Source organism: Fringilla coelebs, assembly GCF_963513975.1.
Source record: "Fringilla coelebs genome assembly, chromosome: 11".
In the NCBI taxonomy this organism is placed as follows: Eukaryota; Metazoa; Chordata; class Aves; order Passeriformes; family Fringillidae; genus Fringilla; species Fringilla coelebs.
Window position 1 is genome coordinate 6,944,754 of NC_140037.1, and position 24,930 is coordinate 6,969,683.

A 24,930-nucleotide genomic window follows, 5' to 3' on the forward strand; every position below is an offset into this window, starting at 1 on the left:
GCTACATGGCCAAAACAACAACAACAAAAAAAAATCAGTTTCTGAAACACTGTATAAAAATTTGTTGAGCAGCTCTTCAGTCTAACTACAGTAACTTCCAAAAGAATCTGTGGCTCGAGTTGAGTGACACTTCATGTAGTGCATTTAGGAAATGAAGCTTTTACATTTCTAGCCAGGCTGATTTTGATAGCTACAATGGTACTGGTAAAATATGACAAGTCTTAGCTAACTGTATCTTACAGTGATTCTTTTTTATTAAATTCCAAACTGAAGCAATACATAGAAGCCACAATTCTGAAAATATCTATGCAAAGACTTAAAATATATAATTAGTCTCTTTGATATCAATTGAGCCTATGCACAGTGCTTATAGAATCATGGCCTTAACTCACATTAATCACTTCAGGTACTTTTTAGTGGATTAAAACTCAGTTAAATTAACAGCTGAAAATATCTAATATGGTTTTCCCCACATTTGTGCTTTCTCTTTATTGAGAAAAGGCGTTTCAATTAGAAAAGCATATTAAGCAACAGTAATAACCAAATCCATTCTGAAAATATTGCAGCACTGCATACTGCACAGATGCAAACTGTCCCCTTCTACTCCAAACAACTAGCTGAAATTCACATTTAGCAGCAGCAGCTTTTGCCCTGCCTGCAAGATCCCTGTCCCCACCCTCCCACGAGCAGCGGAACCGCAGCGGGACAGCGCCGCGGCGCTTTTGGAACGCCCCCCGGCCAGGTGCGTCAGCTACCGCTTCTAAACATTTGCTTTGCATACCTGGCTCTATCACTTCTAAACATTTGCTTTGCATTCCTGGCTCTGGGCCTCTGTTTTCTGGCCCCGTGTTCACACTTGCAGGAGGCCCGTGAGCGAGTCTTTACCGGGCAGGCAGCCGTGCTTTTTACCACCTGCTTGCTCCTCCGTTGCGCCGGCTCGCGCCCACGCCTAGGCTGTGCTCTAATCGTTTTTAAGTCCTTATGGAGGGTATCATACCTATTCTCAGGGTCGTCATCATCATCATCTTCCTCTTCCTCCATTGGGATAGTCCTTGATAGAGCATCTCCCTCATCTCCTGAAAAAAAAAATCCCAACAGAAAACATTTAATGAGTGTAAATACAACAGTAAATACATGAGAGCACAATAAACAACACAACGTATGAACTGCATTTCTATCAACAATCCCCATTTGAAAACAGCTTGGTGATACCACTTTTCTACCAGTTATCTGTCTTGACAAATAAAAATAAATCTTCTTGGTGATGTTCACAGGGGTCTCAGGATGAGGGAAGAGACAAGAATCTTGACTCTATGTTTCAGAAGGCTGATTTATTCTTTTATGATATATAGTATATTAAAAGAAAATGATATATTAAAACTATACTAATAGAAGAAAGGATTTCATCAGAAGACTAGCAAGGACTATAAAGGAATGATAAGAAAACCTTGTGACTCTCAGTGAGTCCAAGCCAGCTGACTGTGATTGGCCATTAATTAGAAACAACCAACATGGACCAATCAAAGATGCACCTGCTGCATTCCACAGCAGCAGATAATTATTGTTTTTCTTTTCCTCTGAGGCTTTTCAGGAGCAAAATCCTGGCAAAAGTATTTTCAGAAAATATCATGGCAACAAATCTTGTTTTTTCAGTTTTGCTCACAACTACCTGCAACTTGCTCCTAATTACGTACTACAAATTTGGGATTTTACACCAAAACATAAGAGACTAAATACACTACTCAGGAATCAGAAATAAGTTCCCTAAGAACTTATTTGCTCTGTCAGAAGCTCCACAAGTGAGTTTGTGCCAACTGAAAAGAAGGCACAACAAACAGAGGACAGAACTGCATCCCAAGCCCGTGGGTTGCCCTGCTGCCAGGAGGGAAGTACTGGAGAACACCAACCCTTCCTATTTTTGCTTTCACACTCTGAGTGTGTGTAAAGAGTTGTATTTTGAAAATTCCACATGCTGTCCTTACTGCAGCTATCCAAACTCAGCAGCACTACGTGGCACTGTCTCCTGTACAAAGGACATCAAGACCAACAGTGTGGGACATGTGACAGAGAGGGAACAGCACAGAGGGAATCCTGCCCCGGGGCCCCTCTGTACTCTCCTGGCTGGATTGAGAAATCTGGATTGTTTCTAGCACATTCCTGGGCCTCTCCCCTTGCTTTTTGCTCTTTTTCATCTTGCATGCAAGTCAGACAAATCAGCTAGGTATTGAAATTAAGGGAAAGAAACCTCATAGTCCAAACGAGCTGAGATCCCCTTACTCATAATTTCTGTTTATTTTCTATCTGTGGGGATTGGAGGACTGGAGTACAACTAGGCTGCAAGGTGATCACAGAAAGTGCCTCATGTAGATAAATAAAAGTATCCTGTTGGTTAAACCAGATCCCAAGTCTCATTCAATGATCAATCTACAACACACAGCTTATTCAGACACAGAAGAGACCATTTCATTAATTCACCTATTAAACCAAAAGCAAACTGCAGACAAAGGCCACATTCTTCTCCTCTGAAAATACACTAACATAGGCAGAATTTCACAGAATCAAATGATAACTAAAGCTGAAAGAGACATCTGGACATGCTCTACTCCAACTCCATCCTCAAAGCAAAGCTAACTCCAAAGTCAGGTCAGTTACCTCAGGGTCTTGGCCAGTCAAGTATTGAGCATTTCCAAGGACAAAGATTCTGAAGTGCAAGAGGGCAACCAGTTCCAAACTTTGACCATGCTCAGTGTAAAAATACTCTAGTATGTCTAGCAGTTTTCCTTGATAAATGCTGCATCCACTGCCTCTCATCCTTTGGGCACACATCCAGCTCAGCCCCCCCTAAAACTGCCCGGGAGGTGATTTGCAGACAGAAATTCAGACACTCAATTTTTAGCATTCTGTCTGCAGTCTAAACCAAGCCACTTTTCTCTCAGTCTAACTCTCCTGTCAATCATGCCACAGCACAATCTTGTTCAGTTTGTACCTGCTATCCATCTCTCCAATAATGACCTAATCTTTCCATTGTGACCTGCAAATGAAACAGCTCCCAATGCCTCAGACAAATTCTTCTGACAAATTAAAACCACCTTTCTCCTCTTGGGCCATTTCAATGCCAAGTACATGAACTGTACATGAGCAATTCAATTTTTAAGGCATTTTTCACTGATGGTTCAGTGGTGCTGAAGACTGTCACCGAGTGCCATCAATTATCTGTCTATAGGAGAGTTTCAATGGCTGTGGCAGTGCCCATATGCAAAAAAAATTAGTTACTATGCAAACCATGAATAATCTGCAATCTCCCCCAGCTGTGACATCACTGGGGGAAACATTGATAAGGCAGCAGACACAGAAAAGCCCTACAAGTCCCAGAATTATCTGCATGGAGGCACAACGGATGAAAACAATGGCAGATTTCTAAGTAGCTGTTCTAAGCCTACATGGCTCATGTGAGGCATAAAAATCCTTCACTTGATTTTTAAATGTTTATTACAATGGCACAGGTCTCCAGCATCACCTCCAGTGCACAGACAGGAGGTGATTAATGTGAGTTCATATAATCTACTCCTTCCAACCAGCTTCTGCTATGTTGTCCCTGGGCAGGTGAGGCAAGGGCCAGGCTTTGGAAAGCTGGACTGCAAGGCAGTACCTGTTGTAAATATTGCCTGGAGTTTCCAAAGCACCTCCATTTACAGTGACATCATTTTTTCCCTCAAGGCACAAGCTGCATAAACTGAAATTGTAGAATCTCCCAGCCACAGGATAGCTTGGCTGGAAGGGAACTTTACAACAGGTGCTTCCAAACCCATATCAGAAAACCCGCCAGGCTGCAAACACTTAAATGTACAATTACCAACTGATGAGGGTTTTTTGCTTCTAGATTATTAAATGTCACCCAAATGAACAACTTTGGCACACCTGATGACTGACAAAATCCTGCATCAGCAGACAGCATCAAGCTTTCGGTCACGGGCCTGATCTTCTGCTCGTCGCTGCTTCCGTCGCCTGTGGAATTCTGATCATCGTTTTCCTCCTTTTCGGACTGGGAAGAGGAAGTGACAACCACCTTCTTTTTTGCCACTTTCTTTTTTAAGCTGCTCTTTTTACTTTCTTTTACTGATCCTCTTTTAACCTTTTTCTTAGTGTCTTCATAAGACTCCTCATCAGAAGAGGATGAGTCATTCTGCTCCTTCTTGGAAATCTTCTTTTTGTGGCTTATTTTCCTCTTTTCTTTCGTTTCAGTTCGTTTTTTACGCTGCACGGCATCATCATCAGAACTCTCCTCTTTTTGGGGAGATTTCTCAGTATCAGAGGATAAATCAATGTGTATTCTTTTAGCTACTCTCTCTCTCAATTTTCTCTTTTCTGTAAACACAGGTTCCTTTTTAATTTTGTCATTTTCAGAAGAATTGCTACTTCCTTTCTCTGGAGATGACTTCTCAAGATCAGAAGAGGAATTGTCTTGTTCTTTCTTGAAACCTTTCTTTTTTAATTTTTCAGATTTCTTTGCTTTGCTTTCTGATCCTTTTTTGTTCTTGAGTCTGTCTTTTGAAGACTCCAACTTGTGCTCTTTCTTTGCCGATTTCTCAGTACTCTCAGAAGAAGAATCCTCTTGTGCCTTTTTCTTTTTCAAATCCTTCTTCTTCTTAACTTCAGGACTCTCCTCTTTTTCCAGTGAAGATTTCTCAGCATCAGATGACTCATCACATTTCCCCTTTGTAGATTTTTCTTTTGAGTCTCTGCTTAGCTTGTCCTTAGCAGCTGACCTCTTACCCGTTTTTTTGTCTTTAGGAGAGTGACTAACTTCCTTCTCTGGAGAAGACTTCTCACCATCATCATCTTCATCAGAAGTTTTACCTCTCTTCTTCTTCAGATTTACCTTCCTCTTACTGCTTACTTTTTTCCTCTGCTCTTCTTCAGAGGAATCATAACTATCATCTTTTCTTGAGAAATTTTTCTTCGATTTCTTTGCAGCCTCAATTTTACTCAACATTTGTATCTCTTTTTCCAACTCAGAATCATAGTTGGAAGAATCAGAGTAGTTTTGTCGTTTCTTTTTAGCAGCAGCAGCATTCTTAGCTGATTTGCCTCTTTTAGCATCTAAATCTGAACCGGAACTGGAACTCTTCCTTTTTCGTTTCCCATTTTCATCCTTTACTGGTTGACTCTTTTGAAAATCTGAAGTCTTTTGATTCTTTGCTGGAGCTTCACTGTTGCTCTCACTGTCTGAGGAGCTGCGACTCATCATCCCCGCTTCTTTAAGGACAGCTGGCACCTCATCAGAGTCTGAGCTGTGATCTAAGTCATATGGCTTTTTGGATTTGGAAACTTTGTTAGGACTGGGACCATCAGCAGCGCTGTCAGAAGTATTTCTTTTATCATTTTTCCTCCTGGGTTGCTTGGATGCTTTCCTCTTCTGTTTTTCATTGCTCGTGTCATTGCTGTCCTCTTCTGAGTTGGGTGTCAGGGGGCTGATGTCCGTGGGGCGCCTCAGCGGGGTGGTCTTGACACGCGGCGACCTCCGGAGATCCGAGTCCTCCACGGGCACGGCCTCGTTCTCCGTGGAGGGCTCGCTACCAGCACTGTGGTTCTGTTTTCCACAATCAGAGTTTGCTGCCCCTGGTTGAGATCCATCAACGTCTTTAGATTCATCATCGACTTCAGATGCATCAGCATCTTTAGATGCATCAGCACCTCTACTGTCCTTTTCTAGGCTGTTGTCCTGATCATCAGCTTTAACTGTGGACTCTGAAAGGGAAACAGGAGTCAATTTTACAATCAGTTCTTTTGTTCCTTTAGCCGACGATTTCAGCTTGGTACCACCTTTGGTATCTTTGACAGGAGCGTTCACTTTTGTATTTGAATTTGGAGCCTCATGATCTGCTGCTGTGTTTGCACTGTCCTGCTCATCTGACGGCATCTGAATCTCCATAGCAGATTCCAGAGTCTCAAAAATATCTTCAGGAACGGATGAGGGGATGGACACAATATCCATGTCTAAAGCCTCTGTACTGTTGGGCTCATACTGTGGTTCTTCATTTCTGCCAGACTTTTTCTCTTCCCCAGGAGCTGCCTTGTTATCTGTCTGTTCCACTGAGGGAACACTTTGATCCATGGGCTCATTGTCAGGCCGCTCCGACACGACTTTTTTCTGTGTCTGTGTGGCGTCATCCTCTTTTAATGACACGGGTTCCTTTCCTTCATCTTTTTTCACCTCATTTTTTTCTGGTCTAACCTCGGTTTTTTTCTCTTTGGTATTTTTATCTTTGATTTTAACATTCAATGCTTGAATCTCCAGGTTCAGGCCTTCTTCTAGTGACAGATGAGCTTTTTTCATGTCATTCAGCACAGATTTAAAAGCTTTCAGCTGGCACAGTTTCACAGTTGGGCTTATTTCTACATTTTCTGCAGCATTTTTCAAAAAGCTTACAAAGCTAGAATTCAGATTTGTTGTAGTTTCAATCAGTTTTTTTGTTTTCTTAAGCAAGTCTTTTGGCACCATTAGTGCTTTATAAGAATATGTTAGTGAACCTGAATATGAATTATCTAATTTTTTTTCTTCCCCATTACAATTTGCATTATTTTTCTTTGGAGAAAACTTGACTGTGTGGTCATATATTTTACTTTTTTCATTTTCAACTTTCATCTTTTTTTTGTTTTGTTGAAGTAACTGTTCTAAATTTTCAAAGACACTGTCACATGCAGTGACCAAGTCCAACAAAGGCTCTGGATGGCAAATATAGCAGTGCCACTGGTTGTTTTCATCCAGGATAGTCGAGAGCTCCTTACGGCCCAGGTTGCGCAAAATGCACTTTTTACAGAAGGCGTTATGGCAAAAGTCACAGCAAATCAAATTTCCACCTTCAGCACACCACCTGCAATGAGATTGAGAAAGGTAAGAGATTTGTCTCCACACCAGCAAGGTGATACATTATTAAGTTCACCTATTTAAACATTTAGGTGATGAACAGATATCCATTACTTGAAGCTGTTACTGAAAAGCTCACTGGAGAATTGCAAAGTCAGAAAATTCATGTTTTAGATTAACAGCTCACAAAGCTGAAATGGTCAGTAATTTTTAAACAGAATTTCAGCAATGATTTCTGAGAAAAAATTAATTAAAGCTTATTTTCCCAGTTTCTTCTGAAAAACTGTGATTTATTTTACAGCAAAATTAATGAGCTTCAGTCTTTCTAGTCTGAACTCATATATTACTACTGCAGTACACAAAAACTGAAAAGTGGAGGACAATAAGCTCATAGAAACTACAGACTGCACAATTTTTACTGAATTATACATTTAGATATTTGACATAAGGACAGAGAAGTTCTTTGATATTTCAAAAATGGGAGATGCATCTGGAGAACTGAGTTTCTCAGGCTCATAAAGTTTAGAATGTCAGATTCTAGCCCTGTCTTTAAGGAGCTAGGAAGGTAGCATGTTATTTAACTAGAAATGTGATATCTTACAAGTGTTTGTTATTAGATTTCTTTAAAAATGTTTTCCTTTTCATTACTAAAACAAAGTTTAAAAAATCCTGAGGTTCAGTATTTCTTGCTGACAAACAATTGTTGATTCAGCTCTTATGTACTTGTGTTTACTTGTCAATACTGTCACAACAGCAAGAAAAAAGACCCCCAAATCAGTAGAGCTGTGGGTGTTCAGTTTTTGTACACTTTCCCATTTTGCACACACTGCAGTTTTTGTACACTTTCCCATTTTGCACACAGTGCAGTTTTTGCACACTTTCCCATTTTGCACACACTGCAGTTTTTGCACACTTTCCCATTTTGCACACAGTGCAGTTTTTGCACACTTACCTACACTGTTCATCCATCCCATCTGAATCACGACTGATGTCATCACTCATGTAATATTTGTAGCAAGTCTGTAAAGAAAGAGAGAGGACAAGGAATTCTTTATTAAATCTCCTCAACTAGGCTTCAGCAGTTCATTAGATTTCAGCACACATTAGAAGCAAGCCAGCAAAAGCAGCAGCTGCAAGGTCTTCAGCATTCTAAGTCTTTTACATTTGTTTTAATCTAAGAAACATCTTCCATGGTCCCAAACCATGACTTATTTAGATGGCTCAAGGTTTGTTTGAAAATTTAATAGGCTTTTGTTAATGGCTGCATATTTGTGTATTTTAGAACATCAGTTGAATACTTCCCTCTAGTCTGAATGTTTCTTCCATCTATTTCCTAGGTAAATCAACACCACATCTTCCCTGACACAATAAATCCCATATAAATTACAATTTTCAGCTGGATGCTCCTTATGTTACCATGTGATGCCATAAGGCTTTATATTAAAAAGTCTTCAGCATTTATCATGATGTTAACATCCAAGAATTCCATTTCCAGGTGCAAACAAAGCATTATCATTTGAAAATTTGGTAATGGTAATAAAAAAATACAAATGACTCAGCCAGGAGTACTGATGGCTTCAGCTGCTGAATTGCTGACACCAAATTTTGAAGATTTGGTGTCATTTTTTTCCCAGCTGTTACTGAAGAATGCTCTCCCAGACTTGTAGCTCTACTTTGAACTGGCATTAATACAATTCATAATGCAGAAGAGGCCTCATCACCTGAATTGACAATGATGATGCTCCATTATCTGGAACAGACTTGCACATCTGTTCAACTAAACTATCCAAACAACCAAAATCAACATAAAACCCCAGTAAAATCTGATGTTTAGACACTTGATGGAACATTCACAGTCAAAGGGAAACAGTTTCTCAGGTCTGGGACTTTTACCTAAGTAGGAGAAAAGTAAGGGCAGAACTAGGCACAGAAATAATGGAAGAGCTGGAGACGAGGGGCTTCCATTCTTCCCTCTCACATTCATATAAGGCCATGCTCAATTCAGTAAAACCAGAGAAAATCAAGGGGAACTACCCTTGAGGTAATTCAGGTAGCAGAGCTCCCAATCAAGAGCTGCTGTTGAGCCCAAGAGGCTGAGCAGGTTACAAAAATGACCCAGGTCACTGGTCACACTGCAGGAACATGGGTGTGCAAGGCTAGGAACACGAGCTGGGACTCAATGGAGGTGGGAAAGGGTCACCTTGTGAGCTGATTTTTGTAAAGCACATTTTGTATAAGAAACAAGCCAGAAGGCAGAGAAGAAACAGCCTAGACAGGCATGGCTGAGTCTGTAACACTAATGAGGAACTGGAGAGGAGGAAGAGGAGGAGGAGGAAGAGGAGGGAAATGCTCCATGTACATTATAACACAGAACTGTATCTCTATCTTCAGCAATACCTTATAACTACAATATCTCCACCACTACAGAAATATGCAAGAGAGATCTCTGCAGCTCTTTGAAAGTTAACAGAGGTCCCCACAGCAGGAGGCAGGGACATTTCCTTCCTGCCCTGTCCCACCTCTTCCCTCTGCTGCCAACTCAGGGCCTGTGTGGAGCCACCAGGAAGCCACACAGCTGAAGACTCAGATTATGGACTAGACCAGCATTACAAAGCTGCCATAACTTAAAACAGTCCAAAAGCTGGCAGAAATAGAGATGGCTTTGAAGCTGCTTTTCTGCTCCTTATTTCAGTGCTGTTTTACATGGAATGTTTTACCAGGAAATGCAGACTTGAATCTGTTCTTAAAATACATTATGAGTAGGCAGAAATTTCAGACAGATCGTTTTACATTAAAAATTCACTAACATTATACCCTTAAAGCTGTACAAGTAAATAACAAAGAAACCACCACCAGTTTAACTGGCATAGAAGAAAAAAGGAATATGAACTCATAGGTATATTTGCTTTTTTCCCCTCCTTTTATTCTCTTTAATTGTAACAGCTAATGACTGAAATCTTTGTCAACTAATGAACAAGAATCACTCCCACAAAAATCCCACCCAAACCAACTAATATGACATTTTGAAACAAAAACAAACAGAACTGTTTACCACATACCTTACAAATAAGCACTTTCAGTGTAGGGTGTCTATAGATTGAATCCTTTTGAAAATGGTTCACCTGCTGCCCACAAGCTGTACAGCTCACAATTCCATGGAGTCCTTCTTCTATGGAGGGGATTACAAACAACACAATTATTACTTTCATTCTCATTTAAGAAATCTGTATATACCTATTGCATTTTTTGCAATATTCTGGCCTGTCAGGTTTTTCATAGGCCTTTGTTTCTGCACCACCCAGCACCATAGAAATCTTTCTGTAACCATTTGCCATTTTAAGACTGAATTTTCCCCTGATTTCTATGCTGCACTTGGTCTCAAGGCACAATTCTTTCCCTTTGAGAGGTTTAAGTTGGGTTAACTGGTCACCTCATGAAAACACACCTAATTTAGACTCATCACTAAAATTCTTTCAGAGCAGCTCTGATATTCTGGACAACCTTCCCCATTTTAATCTTAGTTCAACAAATGCCACTGCAATTCATGTTTGTATTATGGCATTTCTTTCCCAAACAGTTTTAGCTTCTCAAAGAAAAACACAGAAAGCTCTCATAGAAAATGCAAGTAATCTCTGTAATAGTGACTGAAAAACCTTTTCTCACATTTTGTTCCCTTCCTGGTAGTGGTTATTGAGTTTTTCTGAAACTACACTTTTGCTGTAATCCACATGTTCTCCCCATGTTGCTGATTGCTCCCATGGTGTGTGCACCACCCTGCTGCTGCATCTACATTTGGTCAAAAAAGCTTTGTTTTTAATACCAACCCCCCACTTCAGAAGGGATGAACTTGGGCCTGCCAGGCTCACTCCATGCCAGACTCATTAATTAATACTTGGAGATTTTTTTTTTGTTTTCAACAGCAGAAAAAGGAAAATCATTGGTGAAAGTTCTGCACTTCCAAAAGGCCAATTTGGATCAAGCAGATACAGGTTTGGTAAGAGATCACTGAACTGTGACTTGTCCTTTGCTGTCATGCTCAGTGATTAAATTAATAAGGAAATTAACTCAAACAATTGAATTGAATGACTGCAATCTGAGTACAGACTCTGTATTTTTTTTTTTTTTAATTAAATAATCACTACCCCAGAATCAGAACCAAGTTCCAACACCAGCATGTTAAGGAACTGAAGGAACATTCTCAAGACACAGTACAAGCTCCCAGCAATCTGCTGCAGAAGCACAACCTCAGATGGCTCAGGGGGCAGTGAAACAGCTGATCCTGACTCAGTGAAATTCTGGACACAGGATGTGTTTGCACCCTCCAGCCATTCCTGACCACACATCCTGCAGACCCTGTGGACCTGCAAGCCCCTCTCAGGAGCTCCAAACCAGCTCAAACCCCACTTGCAAACGCTGCTGTGACCATGGATGAACTCATTCATCCCATCATACTCCTCAGGAAAGAATCCCACATTCTGCAGCACAGAATGCAAGGCTGACACACACCACAGTCCTTAAACTGCTGCAGGAATCACTGAGGGACCCAGCCAGCCCAGGGAGAACACGATATTCCCTGCCAAGCCCTGACCCTCTTCCCTCTTTTCCACAACTAAGGGGATGCACTACAGCCTCCTTGCTCAAACCTGCAAGCTGGCACCAGGAAAAGAGAGAATTTATGAGGCAAACCTTTGTAAACCATGATACTACTACCAATGACGATGATCCAAAGAAATTAAACTACCACTAATTCATTAATACTGGAGATTAATACTGATAAATTCTGTTAGGAATATTCTTAACCAAGTAGTTTATTAGCAAAAATACAACCACAACCACACTGCAGACACAAAACTTGAAAATAATGACACAATGCCTCTTACAGTCTTAGGTAAGAGCATTTGCATGCTAGAAAGGCCAGAGTTCTGCTTCTACCTCTATTTCTAATACACACAGGACATATAGTTCCTACCAGAAATGCAAATATTTCATATATATGTATGTCAGGCATAGTACATGAGTAACCAGTCCAGACACACAAAGGATGGCCTGCAAATTCCCTAGGGATGGAGATTAAAACAGCTGGAAAGGCAGGTGACACAAATTGTCCTGGGGACACAGACACAGGCCACAAAGCTCAAGCACAAGTGTCTTATTTTTTTAACACTGTACCCCTGAGAGTTCTGCTGGACCATATGTAGAATTGTTTGAAGCACCAATGGAAAAAGCATTCTTATATGACCAGGACATCTTGCATGAATAAAACAGAACTGACTCCCAAAGTTGGTTGGTAATTTAGAGAAAACATCAATGCTCCAAAAGTCACTGACACCACACGAGGCCAGGTGTAAGCACAAGCACATTTTCACAGTCATTTCACTCCCCTTCACCCACAGCAATCCATAAATTACTTTCAAGGAGAGCAAGGATCTCAAATGATACAATGGGAAGGATGAAGAGTGTGTGCAAGAGCTGTTTGTATGAATACCCTGAATACTGGTGGAGGTGTGTGAGCTAAGATATTGCAGCAGGGTTAACAAAAATATCTACCTTCTAATTGGCTATGTTATACATAATCCTCCCTCCTCTCCTTTGCTTTTGGGGGGAAAAAAAAGAGAGAAATTAATTTCTGTTAGTATTGTAATCTACCTAACTTAGCAGCAGCTATGGAAAACCAGCTGACACAGTGGCTTTTCAGAGGTGATCCTTAGAAGGGCCCACTGTTAGGGAAATTCCCCCAATTTCAAAGCAAAAGGAAGAACTCATCATATTGTTTGAGGGTTTAGGATTTTTCTTAGCTCAGTGATGGATAATCTGCCCATACATGTTAGCTGCTTTCCTGGTCAGTCAGTGAATGTTCCTGTATCAATGGTGTTCAAGTCCTTTAAAAAAGGAATACCTGTAACACCTGATTGCAACCAAGCAACTGCACCTAATGAAGCATCCTATACCTATTGAAAATAAAGAGTTTAATGGGAACTAATCTTAGCTTTCACTGCTGCATTGCAGGGGCAGCAATGGAGGCTAATTTCTATCCGCTAAAATCCTTAATGAACAAAAAGCCAGAAGAGTGGAGGTATTTTTAGGATAATTTATCAGAAATATGGACAATTTTTCGATGTACCAAATGTGGTCATAAGCAACAATTTAAACCCATTTCAACAGATGTTTTAAATTGTATTTACCTCCACGCTTTTTGGGAGCTTCAGGTTTCATTTTAACGGTATTTCTGCTTCTAAATTCAGGCCCTTTAAAATCATCTTTGTCTTCATTCAGCACTGGCTCAGGCTGTACAACCACTGTACCTAGAATAATTTTATTTAGAAATTGGAAACCATTACACATTCAAGTGAAGTGCAAAAGTTCTGATTAATAAAGCCAACAAATAAAAAAGTGCAATCTTTTGACTAAAACTCAACATAGTTTTGAATGCACAGATGTTCACAGAAAAAAAAAAAAAAAACCAGAAAACAAAACCAAAAACCCAAAACCAACACCACACATTTCAAACTACATCTGTGTTGTGGCTGTAGGACAGAAGCCAAGGACTGAATGGGCTGAGGAGCAAATTCTGCTCTTTGTGCTCTGCTGTGGCACATGCATGACAGGACTGTCACACTGCTGGGGGGGGCAGGACAGGAACTTGCTACCAATAAAGGACATCACTTAAACCCCTCAAAACCCTATGTTCTTCTCTCTTTGCCCCCTTCTATTCAGTTTCCCTCATCTTCATTTATTTCAGTATGAAATACACAAAAAAGCAATAGAATAAAACCTGCTTTGTCTTTAACGATATTCAAAATCTGATGTTTTCATTTAAACAAACTACTCATCAAAATTACGTGAAGGAAAAAACACATCTTTCCTATTTAAGAGCCCAGTTTTGTTGGGAGGACACTGAAAATAATCTAATATTTTGAAAAAATTATTTTAGAGTGACTGCTCTCAATACTGCTACTCACACAGTGAACAGCAGCAATTTTTCCTGTAACTTTCACAGATAAGAAATAGAGGAGATTAATCCAACTCACACTGAAACCAAGAATAGAGGGATGCAGGCCTACAGTATTAACTGTTTCTAAAAAATGTGCTTAAAAATAGATCCAATAATGGCATTTTCCCCTCAGAGTTAGTTTTGCTTTTGTTGATCTAATTGCTAATAACCCCAAAGACAGAACAGTAAAATAAAACCTCCACGTGACAGAGCTTGAGACTCCTGCAAAACAACAGAATAAATCATTTCCCCTGTTTTGTGATGGTTTTATAGAGATGTCAGCAGGCACATGAAATCAAGCCAGCAGCACATCCTTGTGCACCCACAGGTTAAAATCTGGAGAGTCCCGAACTGAAAGTGCTCAGGTTCCTCATTTTGTGGGCAGAAAACCAACAGGACCTTCAAGGGGCATTTTACTGATACATGTGCATTCTAGTGAATTATTTATGCTGCATCATAATCTTGGATAATTCGCTGAATTCAGAAGCAAAAAAAACCAAAAAACCACCAAACCAAAAAAGACATGACCTACCTTTAGGCAAGCTTTGCATATCTACATCATTCTCTGAGTTCTCATTTGAAATATCTTCATTTACAGTTTCATCTGCAATTTGTTCATCATCTGACCCAACATATTTTGTTACAACTGTAGGCTTCCTGCAAAGACAGAAAAAAACCCCATGCTCTGACAAACACTACAAACTGCAATTCAGGTAAGCTTTGCAGGCAAAACACCATATGAGCTGTAAAAAACTAAGTTTTTTAAATTAATTAAATTAAATTTTAAAAGAACTGGGATGCTGGGATGCTCCAAGTTATTACTATACAATTATAGGAAAATTTTCTGGTTTGGAATAGGATTTCTCCCCTCCCGTATGAAATAGAAGTATATACTAATACTAATAAAATCTTTTTGTTGTAAAATCTAGGTATGAAGTCACAATTCCAGGAAAGAAGTCTAAATAAAACACAGGTCAATGTGTGCTCATGAATGTTATCCATCATTCTAGGTTTAACAGGCAGCACAAAGAGATCACACAGATATTAGCAAATTACAAAAAGCATCTTGGCAGAAGAGATGCTTGCAAGAAAATGAAGGAAATGTAGAAAGAAATGAAAAGGCTGACTACTGAACAAAAGGATCAGCTGACAGGATTCCACACAAACAATATACACTGAATCCATGAAAATGAATGAATTTACTATGTCAGGATGGAGAGAAAAAATTACAAAATATGGAACAAATTTTTCAGCAGTCTGAAGGCAATGCATGAACTACTGCAGGATACTGGTTTTGTCAATGTAAGGTACAGTATGGTAAATGGATGGGTGAAAATTCCTTTAGTGATAAAATAGGATCAAAACACAGGACTAAAGAAGAATATGAAGAGTTCAGTATATAAAGGATTCAAAAGATGAGACAGAAACTAAAGCCAAATATAAAATCACACTTGCAAATATGGCATCAAGACAAACATAAAAAGGAGACTGAAGAATATTAATTCCAGCAGATATGGTAAAATAAAGCAACTTTGATAAAAAGGAGAGAGAAAAGAGATACAGACTTCTAAAGAACAGTACTAAGGCAGCTGTTGAGAGCTCAACTCCCTGCACTGCTCACTGGGATTTAATAAAAATCTCAGAGGACAGAATTTGAGTTAGCACCAGCTGAGAGCAGATGAGGAGGAGTTCGACTGGACTAAGTCTGCTCGTAATTGGGACACAAATAATTTGTTTCCTTGGGTTCATGCAGTTGGTAAACAATTCACTCCATACTTTTTACATCAAATAAGGAAAAAGAAAAAGCAGGGATACAGCAAATGGCAGTTTCTGCACAGCACAGTCTGATGCTGCACTCTCCCAGTACTGAACCACATAAAACCTTTTTTTCTGTATGACCCAAATTATATTTTGGGAAAAATCCTACATGTACAAATAGCAAGACTGAAGGAACTCTTGTATAAACTCCTTTGTCCTGAAGATATGGAATAATCTTGTCTTTGTAAATAATAATCAAGCTTTAGCATCCTGAGAAATGGTTTGAATTTTATGTGTCCTATGAGGCATTTGTTTTACCAGCACTCCATAACTTCATGGATTTTTACCAAAAATATTTGACACAGTGCACCCACTTTTCTATAGCTTCCCACACCCAAAAACTAATTTATTTGTTTTTATTTTCCAAACCAACCTTTTGGAACGGGATGATCCTAAGGATTTGGTTCTTTCTGAAGAACTACTTCCCTAGAAACAAGAAAAAAATGTACAAGTCAACACATTTGTATCCAAAGGAACTGTCAAAAAACAGTTTCTTGCATTAACTTGAAACAACTCAGAAATCCCAGTGTCCTTATTAAAAAATAATTTTAAAAGAGCAGCAGGAAAAGCAGTAACTACAAGTGACAATTTCTATATTCATGCCAGTTCAGTTCAGCTGAATCTCTGGAGTTGCAGGTCAGAAGTCAGCAGCTCACACAGGTTTGGGAATGCTCTTCTTGCTGTGTGAAGAAACCATCCCTTGTCCAACATGCCCTTGCAGAGGGCTCTGGCACTCAGCAGCAGCAGCAGCAGCCTGCAGCCACAAAGTGCCAGCAGAACAGACTCCTGGTGTGTGGTCACATGCCAGAAAGCACTGGCTGCTTTCAGAGCAAAACTGATTTCTTCAATTGTTTTTGCACTCAGATCACAACTAGGGCTGGGCAGTTGAAAATACCTGAATTTACAGCAGTAAAGGCAAACAAAAGCCCGACACTGGCACTTGTGATTTCTCTACAATGTTAAGATCTTGTTGACCAGAATGTCTCCAATAGGAGAACAGACAGAAGTAAGAGACACCACATGAAAAATTTCTGCTCAGTTTTGCATAGATCTAGTGTGCCCATTTTTATTTTTTTTTCAAAAAGGAAACACATTTGCCTAAAGAACAACTGTTATCTGAGTAACAGGGTGAAGGGGGATGACATTAATGGGTGCTTCTGACAGTATTATTGAAGTATTTATTGCAAAAGCAACAGACTGAACTCAGGCACTGTGCACTAGACATGCAACTAGAATTCAAAAGCATTTTTATTCCTACCTCGTCCCTGTTGTTCTCCATTGAAGCTGGACTTCCTTTAGGTTCTCTACTTTTACCTATGGAGAGAAATTCAAGGAGTCCATTGAAATGCAAGGAACATCAGAAGTTCTTCACATTGCACGTCACAGTATTGTTTATGTTTCACCTGGACAGAGATAAATAAGACTCCCAGAGACAAACTGGTGCACAACAGAAAAGACATTCCATTGTGTGGCATGAATTTTACAGAAATAATTCAGAAATCCCTTTCAGTTCAGTCCCTGGGAGCCTTGCTGTTGGTGAAGAAATACTGAAGCACTGCAAGTGCAACTGGCATGCAGAAATAATATTGTTAGTGCGTTTTTTCTGATCTCTGAGAATTTACTACAAGTATTTTCTCTCACACATCTTGGGATAAGAAACAAAGTATTAAATCTGGGATCATGGAACCACAGACAAAAATCCCATTTGATCCAAGTTCTGATGAGAATTCCTATTTCTCAAGCTTGGGAATTGTGGAATATAAAGCCTGAAGACCTGCAACCTATTGGCACCTGCTGCAATCCACCAGTCTTGGAAATGGAAGGGAAAGTTTGGAGTTCAGTGATTGAATGATTCTTGTATGAAGTTGCTCCAAAAGTTTAGGACCAGTAGGATTTTAACAGATGCTAGTGAGTAGGAAGTATAATTACAGGATACTTAACAGGATTGATTGTGATTTTTAACAGAAGACTACAAGCACTGCAACTTCTCTATCCTTAAACTTCAGTTTTGGTGAACACCAAACAATTTATTTCTATACTTTGAAAAAACTGAATCACTTACAGAATTCAATACTGGATATTTGACCTCTGCAGAACTGAGTAAATTGCAGGGAAAATCATCCAGCCATTTCCACATGTGAAGGAGGAAACACAAAATGGAAGCAGACAATGTTTATGGCCTTTTTAAGTACCTGCAACTTCTTCTCTGGAAGATTACAGACATTCCCTATTGTGAAGGAGGAACCTGAGATGTGGAAGGAGGGCGACATTTCTGCTGGAGCCTAGATACTGCCCACCTTCTACTCTTGACCAACTTTGCCCAAATGATAAACCCATGGAAAATACCAGCTTGGAGAGCTTGGCAGAGCCTCCCTGGCTCTGGCAGCCCCGGTGAGTGCAGACTCTGCACTCAGACTGGCAGCCTGATGCACATGTGCTATTCCAAAAGCAGCTGAACATGCTGCAGTGCCAGTTTCTCCCTGTGCCCACTGCAGGGGCTCCTGTGCTGCAGCCACCCCCTCCCAGCTCAGTGCTGACCTGGCTGCTCCTACCCAGCCACTCCAGGGCTGTCAGGGAGCACAGCTTCCCCTGGGACTGCAGCTCCACTCTTGGAACAAGAGCAGGCAGGCTGGCTCTCCTGAGCTCTCTGTGACTCTGCTGCTGCCAGCCACGCAGCAAAAACGAGGGAGACATCCAGTTCCAGTGCAGAGGGGATAAAGAACATTATTAAGGCTATAAAGCAAATATTGCTTCCTGGTTTAACTGACCTCTGTGTGTGGCAGACACAAAAGTTTAGGGTATGAAGTAATATCAGCTAATAGCCAACTGATTTCTAACAGCCAGCCTTCCTGGGTCACTCTAACCCACCTTCATCATCATCTCCCTCCTCACAACACTCTGCCCAACAGTTCACACATGCTCCAAATGCTGGAACAAAACAAGATCTCTTACTAAATAAATCTGATTTGGCCCCAGTCACATCCATAACTTCTGCTCGTAATGAGCACCCTCTGGATTAAAAAAAAAAATAAAAATAAAAGCAAGCACAGTTGCTAAAGACATTTTTGTTATGCACAGAACATTGGGAAGGGAAGGAAATTTGCATAGTAAATTCTGGCATTTCCTAATATTTAAGTGTTTAATCCTGACTCTTCAACTTTAATATGTTCTTTTAGATCTCAAAACCAACACTAAAATATGTCTGCTATGAATTTGCAAGTGTCTCCATTTCAAAGACAAGCTGTGTTTTACGGCAAGGAACCAAATGCTAATTTTTAACTACAGAGGATAAAGGGAGAATTCTTTTTCCCAGTGTGCTCCTCAGAAAAATTTCACTTTGAGATGGATCTACATCACAGTTTATTCTACTGTTCTGCTGAAGCACCACAAGAGCAGTTTCTTTTTCCTGGGCTAACAGTTCTGTTTGATGCTGACACGAGGAGGTGAGTGCCACAGGCAGCAGACTCTCTCTCTCTAAACAAAACATTAAAAGATAAAAACTGCACGCCAGAAAGCCCATGGAAGATATTACTTAAGACAACAGAGTCTGAAAATAAACTCTAATACAGCCAGCACACTCTTCTCCTGCACTCCACCACATGAACACAACTTTGAGCTCATTAAGCAGTACAGATTGAAAGGTTCTGCACCTGTATCCAATCCAAGAGAAACTAATAAACAAATTTAACCAGTTAAATTTGGAAACAGATTTTATTCAGTACTGACATGAAATTATTTCACTTTTAATCACTGTCATCAAACTGGTTAAACTTTGTTACCTATTCTAATTTAGAAATAAAAATTTCCAATTCTGACCTAGTGTAGGACTCTAGTTTTTTTAAAAGTATTATTTTCTTTTCAAATGTTTCTAGATTATATGTAAAAAGTCTTTTTCAAATTACTATGAAAGCAAAATCTCCAGAACTTCTCCCACACCTACAATGATTGCAAAAGCATTACTACAGTAGAAAAACCAAGACACTGCATTTATAAATTCAGGAACAGTGAACAAGGAACTCCTAGCACAGCAAATAACTGTGTGTCTGATAGCTCATGTTTCAGAGAAGGGAAATTACCAGAAGAATAGATTTTTTTCACCTTTAGAAAGATTCAGAACTGAAATGAATATTGTATCAAAGGCCTATTGTGCATTTATCAAGCTAGCACCACTTAAATCACATTAAGACTTGGTATAATGACCCAGTGAAGTGTGATATAGTGAAATAACAACATCAAGTTATTTGACTTTAGAATCACATATACATTGAAAATGAACATTAAATGTCTTTTTACCTATACTTTTGTTTTTAGATAATGCTGGAGGAGAGTTTGCGTCCTCAGATTCTTCTGATGAGTGAGCCAAGAAGTCATGGAGTTTCTGTACCAAAGTATTCAACTTGCTTTCACTGTTAAAATACAAGTAATACTCAGAGTTATCTACACATCTCACTCCAATTTATCAAGCTTGAAAGCTTATGTTTAATCTCAATGAATACACATCCACAAGAGATGTAAACATTTGTTTCTGCATATCAGAGCAAATAAAAAACATGTAATTTTTCTAAATACTGAGTGAAATAGTATGTGCAGCCTTACTGACAAAACAGCAGAAGTCCTATTTTAAGTCATTTTCACTGTTTATATACAATTATATTTAATACTATTGTTGAAAAAATTCAAGAAAGTCTGAGTGGTAATGCTGCCATGACATGAACACAGCAAAAAATTAATATTCCACTTGTCAGAAACCAGACAGGTAAGAATAATAAAATCTTTATTTTATTTTTTAAAATGTCATCTTTGGGATATAAACCCAACTAGAACTAACAAAAGAGTTTCACCTGCAAACTTAGACACAAACAGGTCCACTGAATATGACAGTGAACGTGACAGGTCCACTGGATATGAAAGTTTGCTGATGCAAAACTTTTATTAAATCTACCATCTACATACATGTGGGGGTGTTCATTTGGTCAAGAAACAACAATGCATGACCAGATCATTCCTTGATCTGTTTCTTTGAGTGCTGATGATTAATTCATAAAGAATAATCCCCTGGCAACTTTCACTAGACACTTTTAGACCCCAGGAACAATTCTGAGTACATTTACTGACTACAGCAAAAAGCAACATCTCGATCCTAGGCTTGCCTTAAAAAGCTGTTCCATTTCATAACCTCACATGGTTTATTTCTCCAAAACTCCTACAATTTCCTAGGACAAGGCTTTTCCAGCTGCCCTCATGGAGGCCAAGGGTGTTCAGCCCCTGTTTAGAAGGTGCCAGGGAGCTGTTTGCTCCCTGCCCTCCTTATCAGCCCTCTGGAATCTGCAGCTGATCTGCCCTGACTCATCACCCCTTATCTGCTGCTCCAGATGCTTTTCCCATTCCTGACCTGCCCTATCCCCAGCAGAAGTGAGCCCAGATGAAGGATGAAGGCGTTCCACCCTTCCCACTGTTTCCCCATTAATTTCAAAATAGTCTTCTAATAGCAAGAAGAAATTACATTTCCTGTGCCTGTTTTATTGGTCATCAGAACTTTTGAATACTCAACCTGAGCAGTCACCTTTACCATCACTACTGTTTCTCTGAAGCCATCAATTTATTAACTTCTGACTTTCAATTTGTTATTGCTAAAAAAACCCCCTCATTTTATCAGAAGGATGTGCAGCTGAGTGCTCTCTTGAGCTGTGAGTGAACATGCTCACATCAGTGCCAGTGACTATTCCAACCAGTGAAAATAACCACATAAAACAGCATAAACCATCCATTTAAAAAAAAATCATCTGCTATTTCTTTAAATCACCTGAGGTACTCAAAATAAAACAAAATAGCACTTTGCAATGAAAAGATTTTCTGCATGAGTGAAGGGCACTTTTCTTTCGAGACTACATGTGCACCATCAATCACTGGAGCAAGCCTGAAAGAGCAGAACAAAGCTCTTTAACTCTCAAGAGTACCTTAAAATTTTTATCTCAATCTGTCCAAAAGTCTTTCCCTCTAATTACTGGACTCATGCTGCTATACAACTGCCAGCTCCCTAATCTTGGGCTTCTCTTTTTCTCATGGATGGAAAGCATACTTGGAAAACATTACAGAAGATGATAATGGTACACTGCAGTCTTAACAGCTTGCATGCTCTCCTTTAGAAAGGAGATTTAATGACAATTTACTCGCATTAAGTGAAAAAAAAATTAGAGTTGTTCAGAATTATTTGATAGTAAAAGCATATAAAGAGATTTTATACCCATTCCAGATGGTCTGAAGAAATAAAGCACGTTTAGAAAGGCCACAAGAAAGTACATTTTTGGTAGTAAAAACAACAACAACAAAAAAGCCACACATGTGGAATTCTGCTCATTTGGTTTATATATAACTTGTTTTGGTAACAGCATTTTAGAAAGAAAATGGGAGCTAGAGATGAGTCCAGTATTACTATTGTCAATACAAAATGAATTCAGAATAGTATACATGTGTCTTTGTGACTAATACTTGGAACATTATCTACTACCATTCATTAACTCATCCTAACTAACGTAAAATTATCATTTTCAGAGCAAAGTGTTCTTGCTGACAACCAATAAAAAAAGATTATATACAAACTAAAACTAAAAAGTCTTCTCAACTTGCTTTTTCTCTTGATTATTCACCATTTTGTACCATAAGCCTTTGTTAAGTAATACCAGGTCAAATCTAAGTAAAGGTGTTACACTTACGAAATATTAATTTAGGGCAATGTTTCATCTGGTTTTGTACAAAAGTGATTTTATGTCATTCATCTATACTTGAGAAATAATAATCTATTATTTTTGTTTATACTGAAAAATGCTTATTCTTTGCAGTACAAACCCAGTCACTATTAAATTGATCCCAACCTATAAACATGTGGCTTTTGACAAACATTGGAGCCTAAAAATGCAGAACCATCTCTGAAGCACTACTGAAGCAAACAGGCTCCTCTACACTGACAGCCCCCACACTATTTATTAGTGTTTTCATACTTGAGTTTTCTAAGCAAATGGCTTCCCCACCACTGTAGAGCTATTTCAACACTGTTCAGCCTAATTAAAACAGGACTGAAAGGGAAGGTGCCCTGCTATTATTGGTTTGGCCATGAACCTGATTTGTGACCTTGGGAGCTACCTTGGAATGTACCATTCCTTACCTACATTCAGAGCAAGTGCTGTTAAAGCAAGCAATAAATGCCTGGCCCTTACAGAGTAACAAAACATCCAGAGTAGGCAAATTACCTATGAGTCCGTAAATAATTAGAATAAAGAGCCAGACAGGTTGTGTCATAATCTAGACATAACAGGCTCCATTCCAAGTGGCTCTCGAGTGCTGTTCCCTGGACATCCTTACCTGCACCAGGTTTGTGTGGCCAGGCTTTGGTAGTGGGGGGCTACAAGGGTGACAAACTTCTGTGCAAAGATGCCAAAGGCTTCCCCCATGTCCAGCTGAGCCAACACCAGACTGCTCCAAGAGGGACATGCTGCTGGCCAAGGCTGAGCCCATCAGCAGTGCCCATTGTGGCTCTGGGATTATGCATTTAGGAAGGGAAAAACCTGCTGCAAAACAGCAGCTGGGAGAGAGGAGCAAGAATGTGACAGCAACAGCCCTGCAGACACTGAGGACAGGGGAGAAGGAACATCAGGGTCAGAGGAGAGATCCATCTGCAGCCCATGGGGGCCCACAGGAGAGCAGAGACCCAGCTGCAGCCTATGGAGTGATGTTTAAGTTTCAGCTCTCATGTTTTCCAGACTCTGTACTGCATTAGTTCATAACTCTGAACTTCACATAAAGTATCAGCAAGTTCTCCTCACAGCTCAGTCACACAGAGCAATCCTTTTCCAGCCCCAGAACCAAGGACACCACTGCAGCTTCAGGCCCAAAAAGTGCAAACAGCAGAGAATTGAGGAGAGCAGTCTGGGAGGATGGGACTGCATTACCTGGAGCTGGAATTGGACAATGAACCCCAACATGGAAATGGACCAAAACTGATAAAAGTGTGAAAACCCATGACAGTCATCCAGCTTGGGTGTAGCCATGGCCAGGCTCTTGTGCTGCCCAAGGTGTATCCTGTGAATGCCTTTTAATTAATCCCTGCTTTATTCCTTTAACTCTGCCCAGCCTCTGCTCTAGGCAGCCTCCCAAGGCATCAGGAGGACCCCACAGCTGCTCAGGGTGATGCCCAAAGGAGGCTGTGAGCCCACAGGAAGCCTCTGCTGGAGCAGTCCCTTCCTGAGCCCCATGGGATGGGAAAGGACCACGCTGGAGCAGTTTGGGAAGAGCTGCAGCCCATGGGAACGACCCACATGGGAGAAGTCCATGGAGAACCACCTCCCATGGGACGGACCCCACCCCCTGCACTGCTCACCAGGAGGAGGCAGAGAATGAAGTAAAGCTGAACCTGGGAGAAAGGAAGGGATGGGGAGAAGGTATTTTAACATTGGGGATCTATTTCTCATTACTGTATTCTGATTTGATTGGCAAAAAATGAAGCTGATTTCCCCAAGCAGAGTCTGTTTTACGCATGATGGCACTTGCTGGGTGATGTCCCTGTCCTTATCTCAACTTGAACTTTTCACTGTCCTCTCCCTCCCCTGCCCAGCTGAGGAGGGGCAGTGACACAGTGGGAAGCCACCATGACCTCACCCCCTGTCCCAGCTGATGGCTGTCCTTCCCCAAAGCAAATCACATCACCTTGGACATATAAAATTTTAACAAACAGTTTTCATTTGGATCCAACTTGCCACACATTCATACAGTCATATTTCTTCTGAAGGCAGGTGAAGTGATGAAAATTCATAACCAGGGCAGTGGAAGGAGCAGCACTGACCACCTCAGCAGCAAACCCAGGACACACTGGACTATCCTCTGAAATTGCACTGAAACCCTAGTTCTTGCACTCAGTTTCTGTTTGCTTTCTTAAGACACTTCAAAAGTAGAAGTGGAGAACGTCCCAGTTATTGTCAACATCTGGAACAGTAATTTGAAAGCTGCATTTTCTTTAAACAAACACCTACCAACTATTACTCTAAACAAGCATCCCTCATGTGCATTTCAGTGGCTCCTGAAAGTGGCACAGGAGTCCTTTCCAGCTTTTATCTATCCCAAGGTTGACAAAGATGCTTTTTTTAACCATATGTCTTCCTTAAATTCAACACTTGTCTAAGATTTTTCTATGTTTAAACTTTTCATAGTTCAAGGCACAAGTTTTTTCAATTCATGTTTACAGTTGCTTCAGATTAAGTGT

General features: G+C 40.1%; 1 protein-coding gene across 3 annotated transcripts in view; it reads right to left on the reverse strand.

Moving 5' to 3' along the window:
* Nucleotides 1–24,930, reverse strand: part of ATRX (ATRX chromatin remodeler) — a 68,720-nt gene that overhangs the window by 37,466 nt on the left and 6,324 nt on the right. For 2 of the 3 annotated variants that reach the window (XM_084213264.1, XM_084213263.1), the window contains exons 2-10: nucleotides 19,971–20,083; nucleotides 16,936–16,991; nucleotides 16,051–16,103; nucleotides 14,392–14,516; nucleotides 13,051–13,170; nucleotides 9,928–10,037; nucleotides 7,821–7,888; nucleotides 3,919–6,875; nucleotides 998–1,076 (exon numbers count right to left, since the gene is read on the reverse strand). In XM_084213264.1, the coding sequence (XP_084069390.1) occupies nucleotides 998–1,076; nucleotides 3,919–6,875; nucleotides 7,821–7,888; nucleotides 9,928–10,037; nucleotides 13,051–13,170; nucleotides 14,392–14,516; nucleotides 16,051–16,103; nucleotides 16,936–16,991; nucleotides 19,971–20,083 (3,681 nt within the window). The remainder of the gene's footprint in view (nucleotides 1–997; nucleotides 1,077–3,918; nucleotides 6,876–7,820; nucleotides 7,889–9,927; nucleotides 10,038–13,050; nucleotides 13,171–14,391; nucleotides 14,517–16,050; nucleotides 16,104–16,935; nucleotides 16,992–19,970; nucleotides 20,084–24,930) is intronic. The other variant, XM_084213265.1, reaches the window with a different exon arrangement.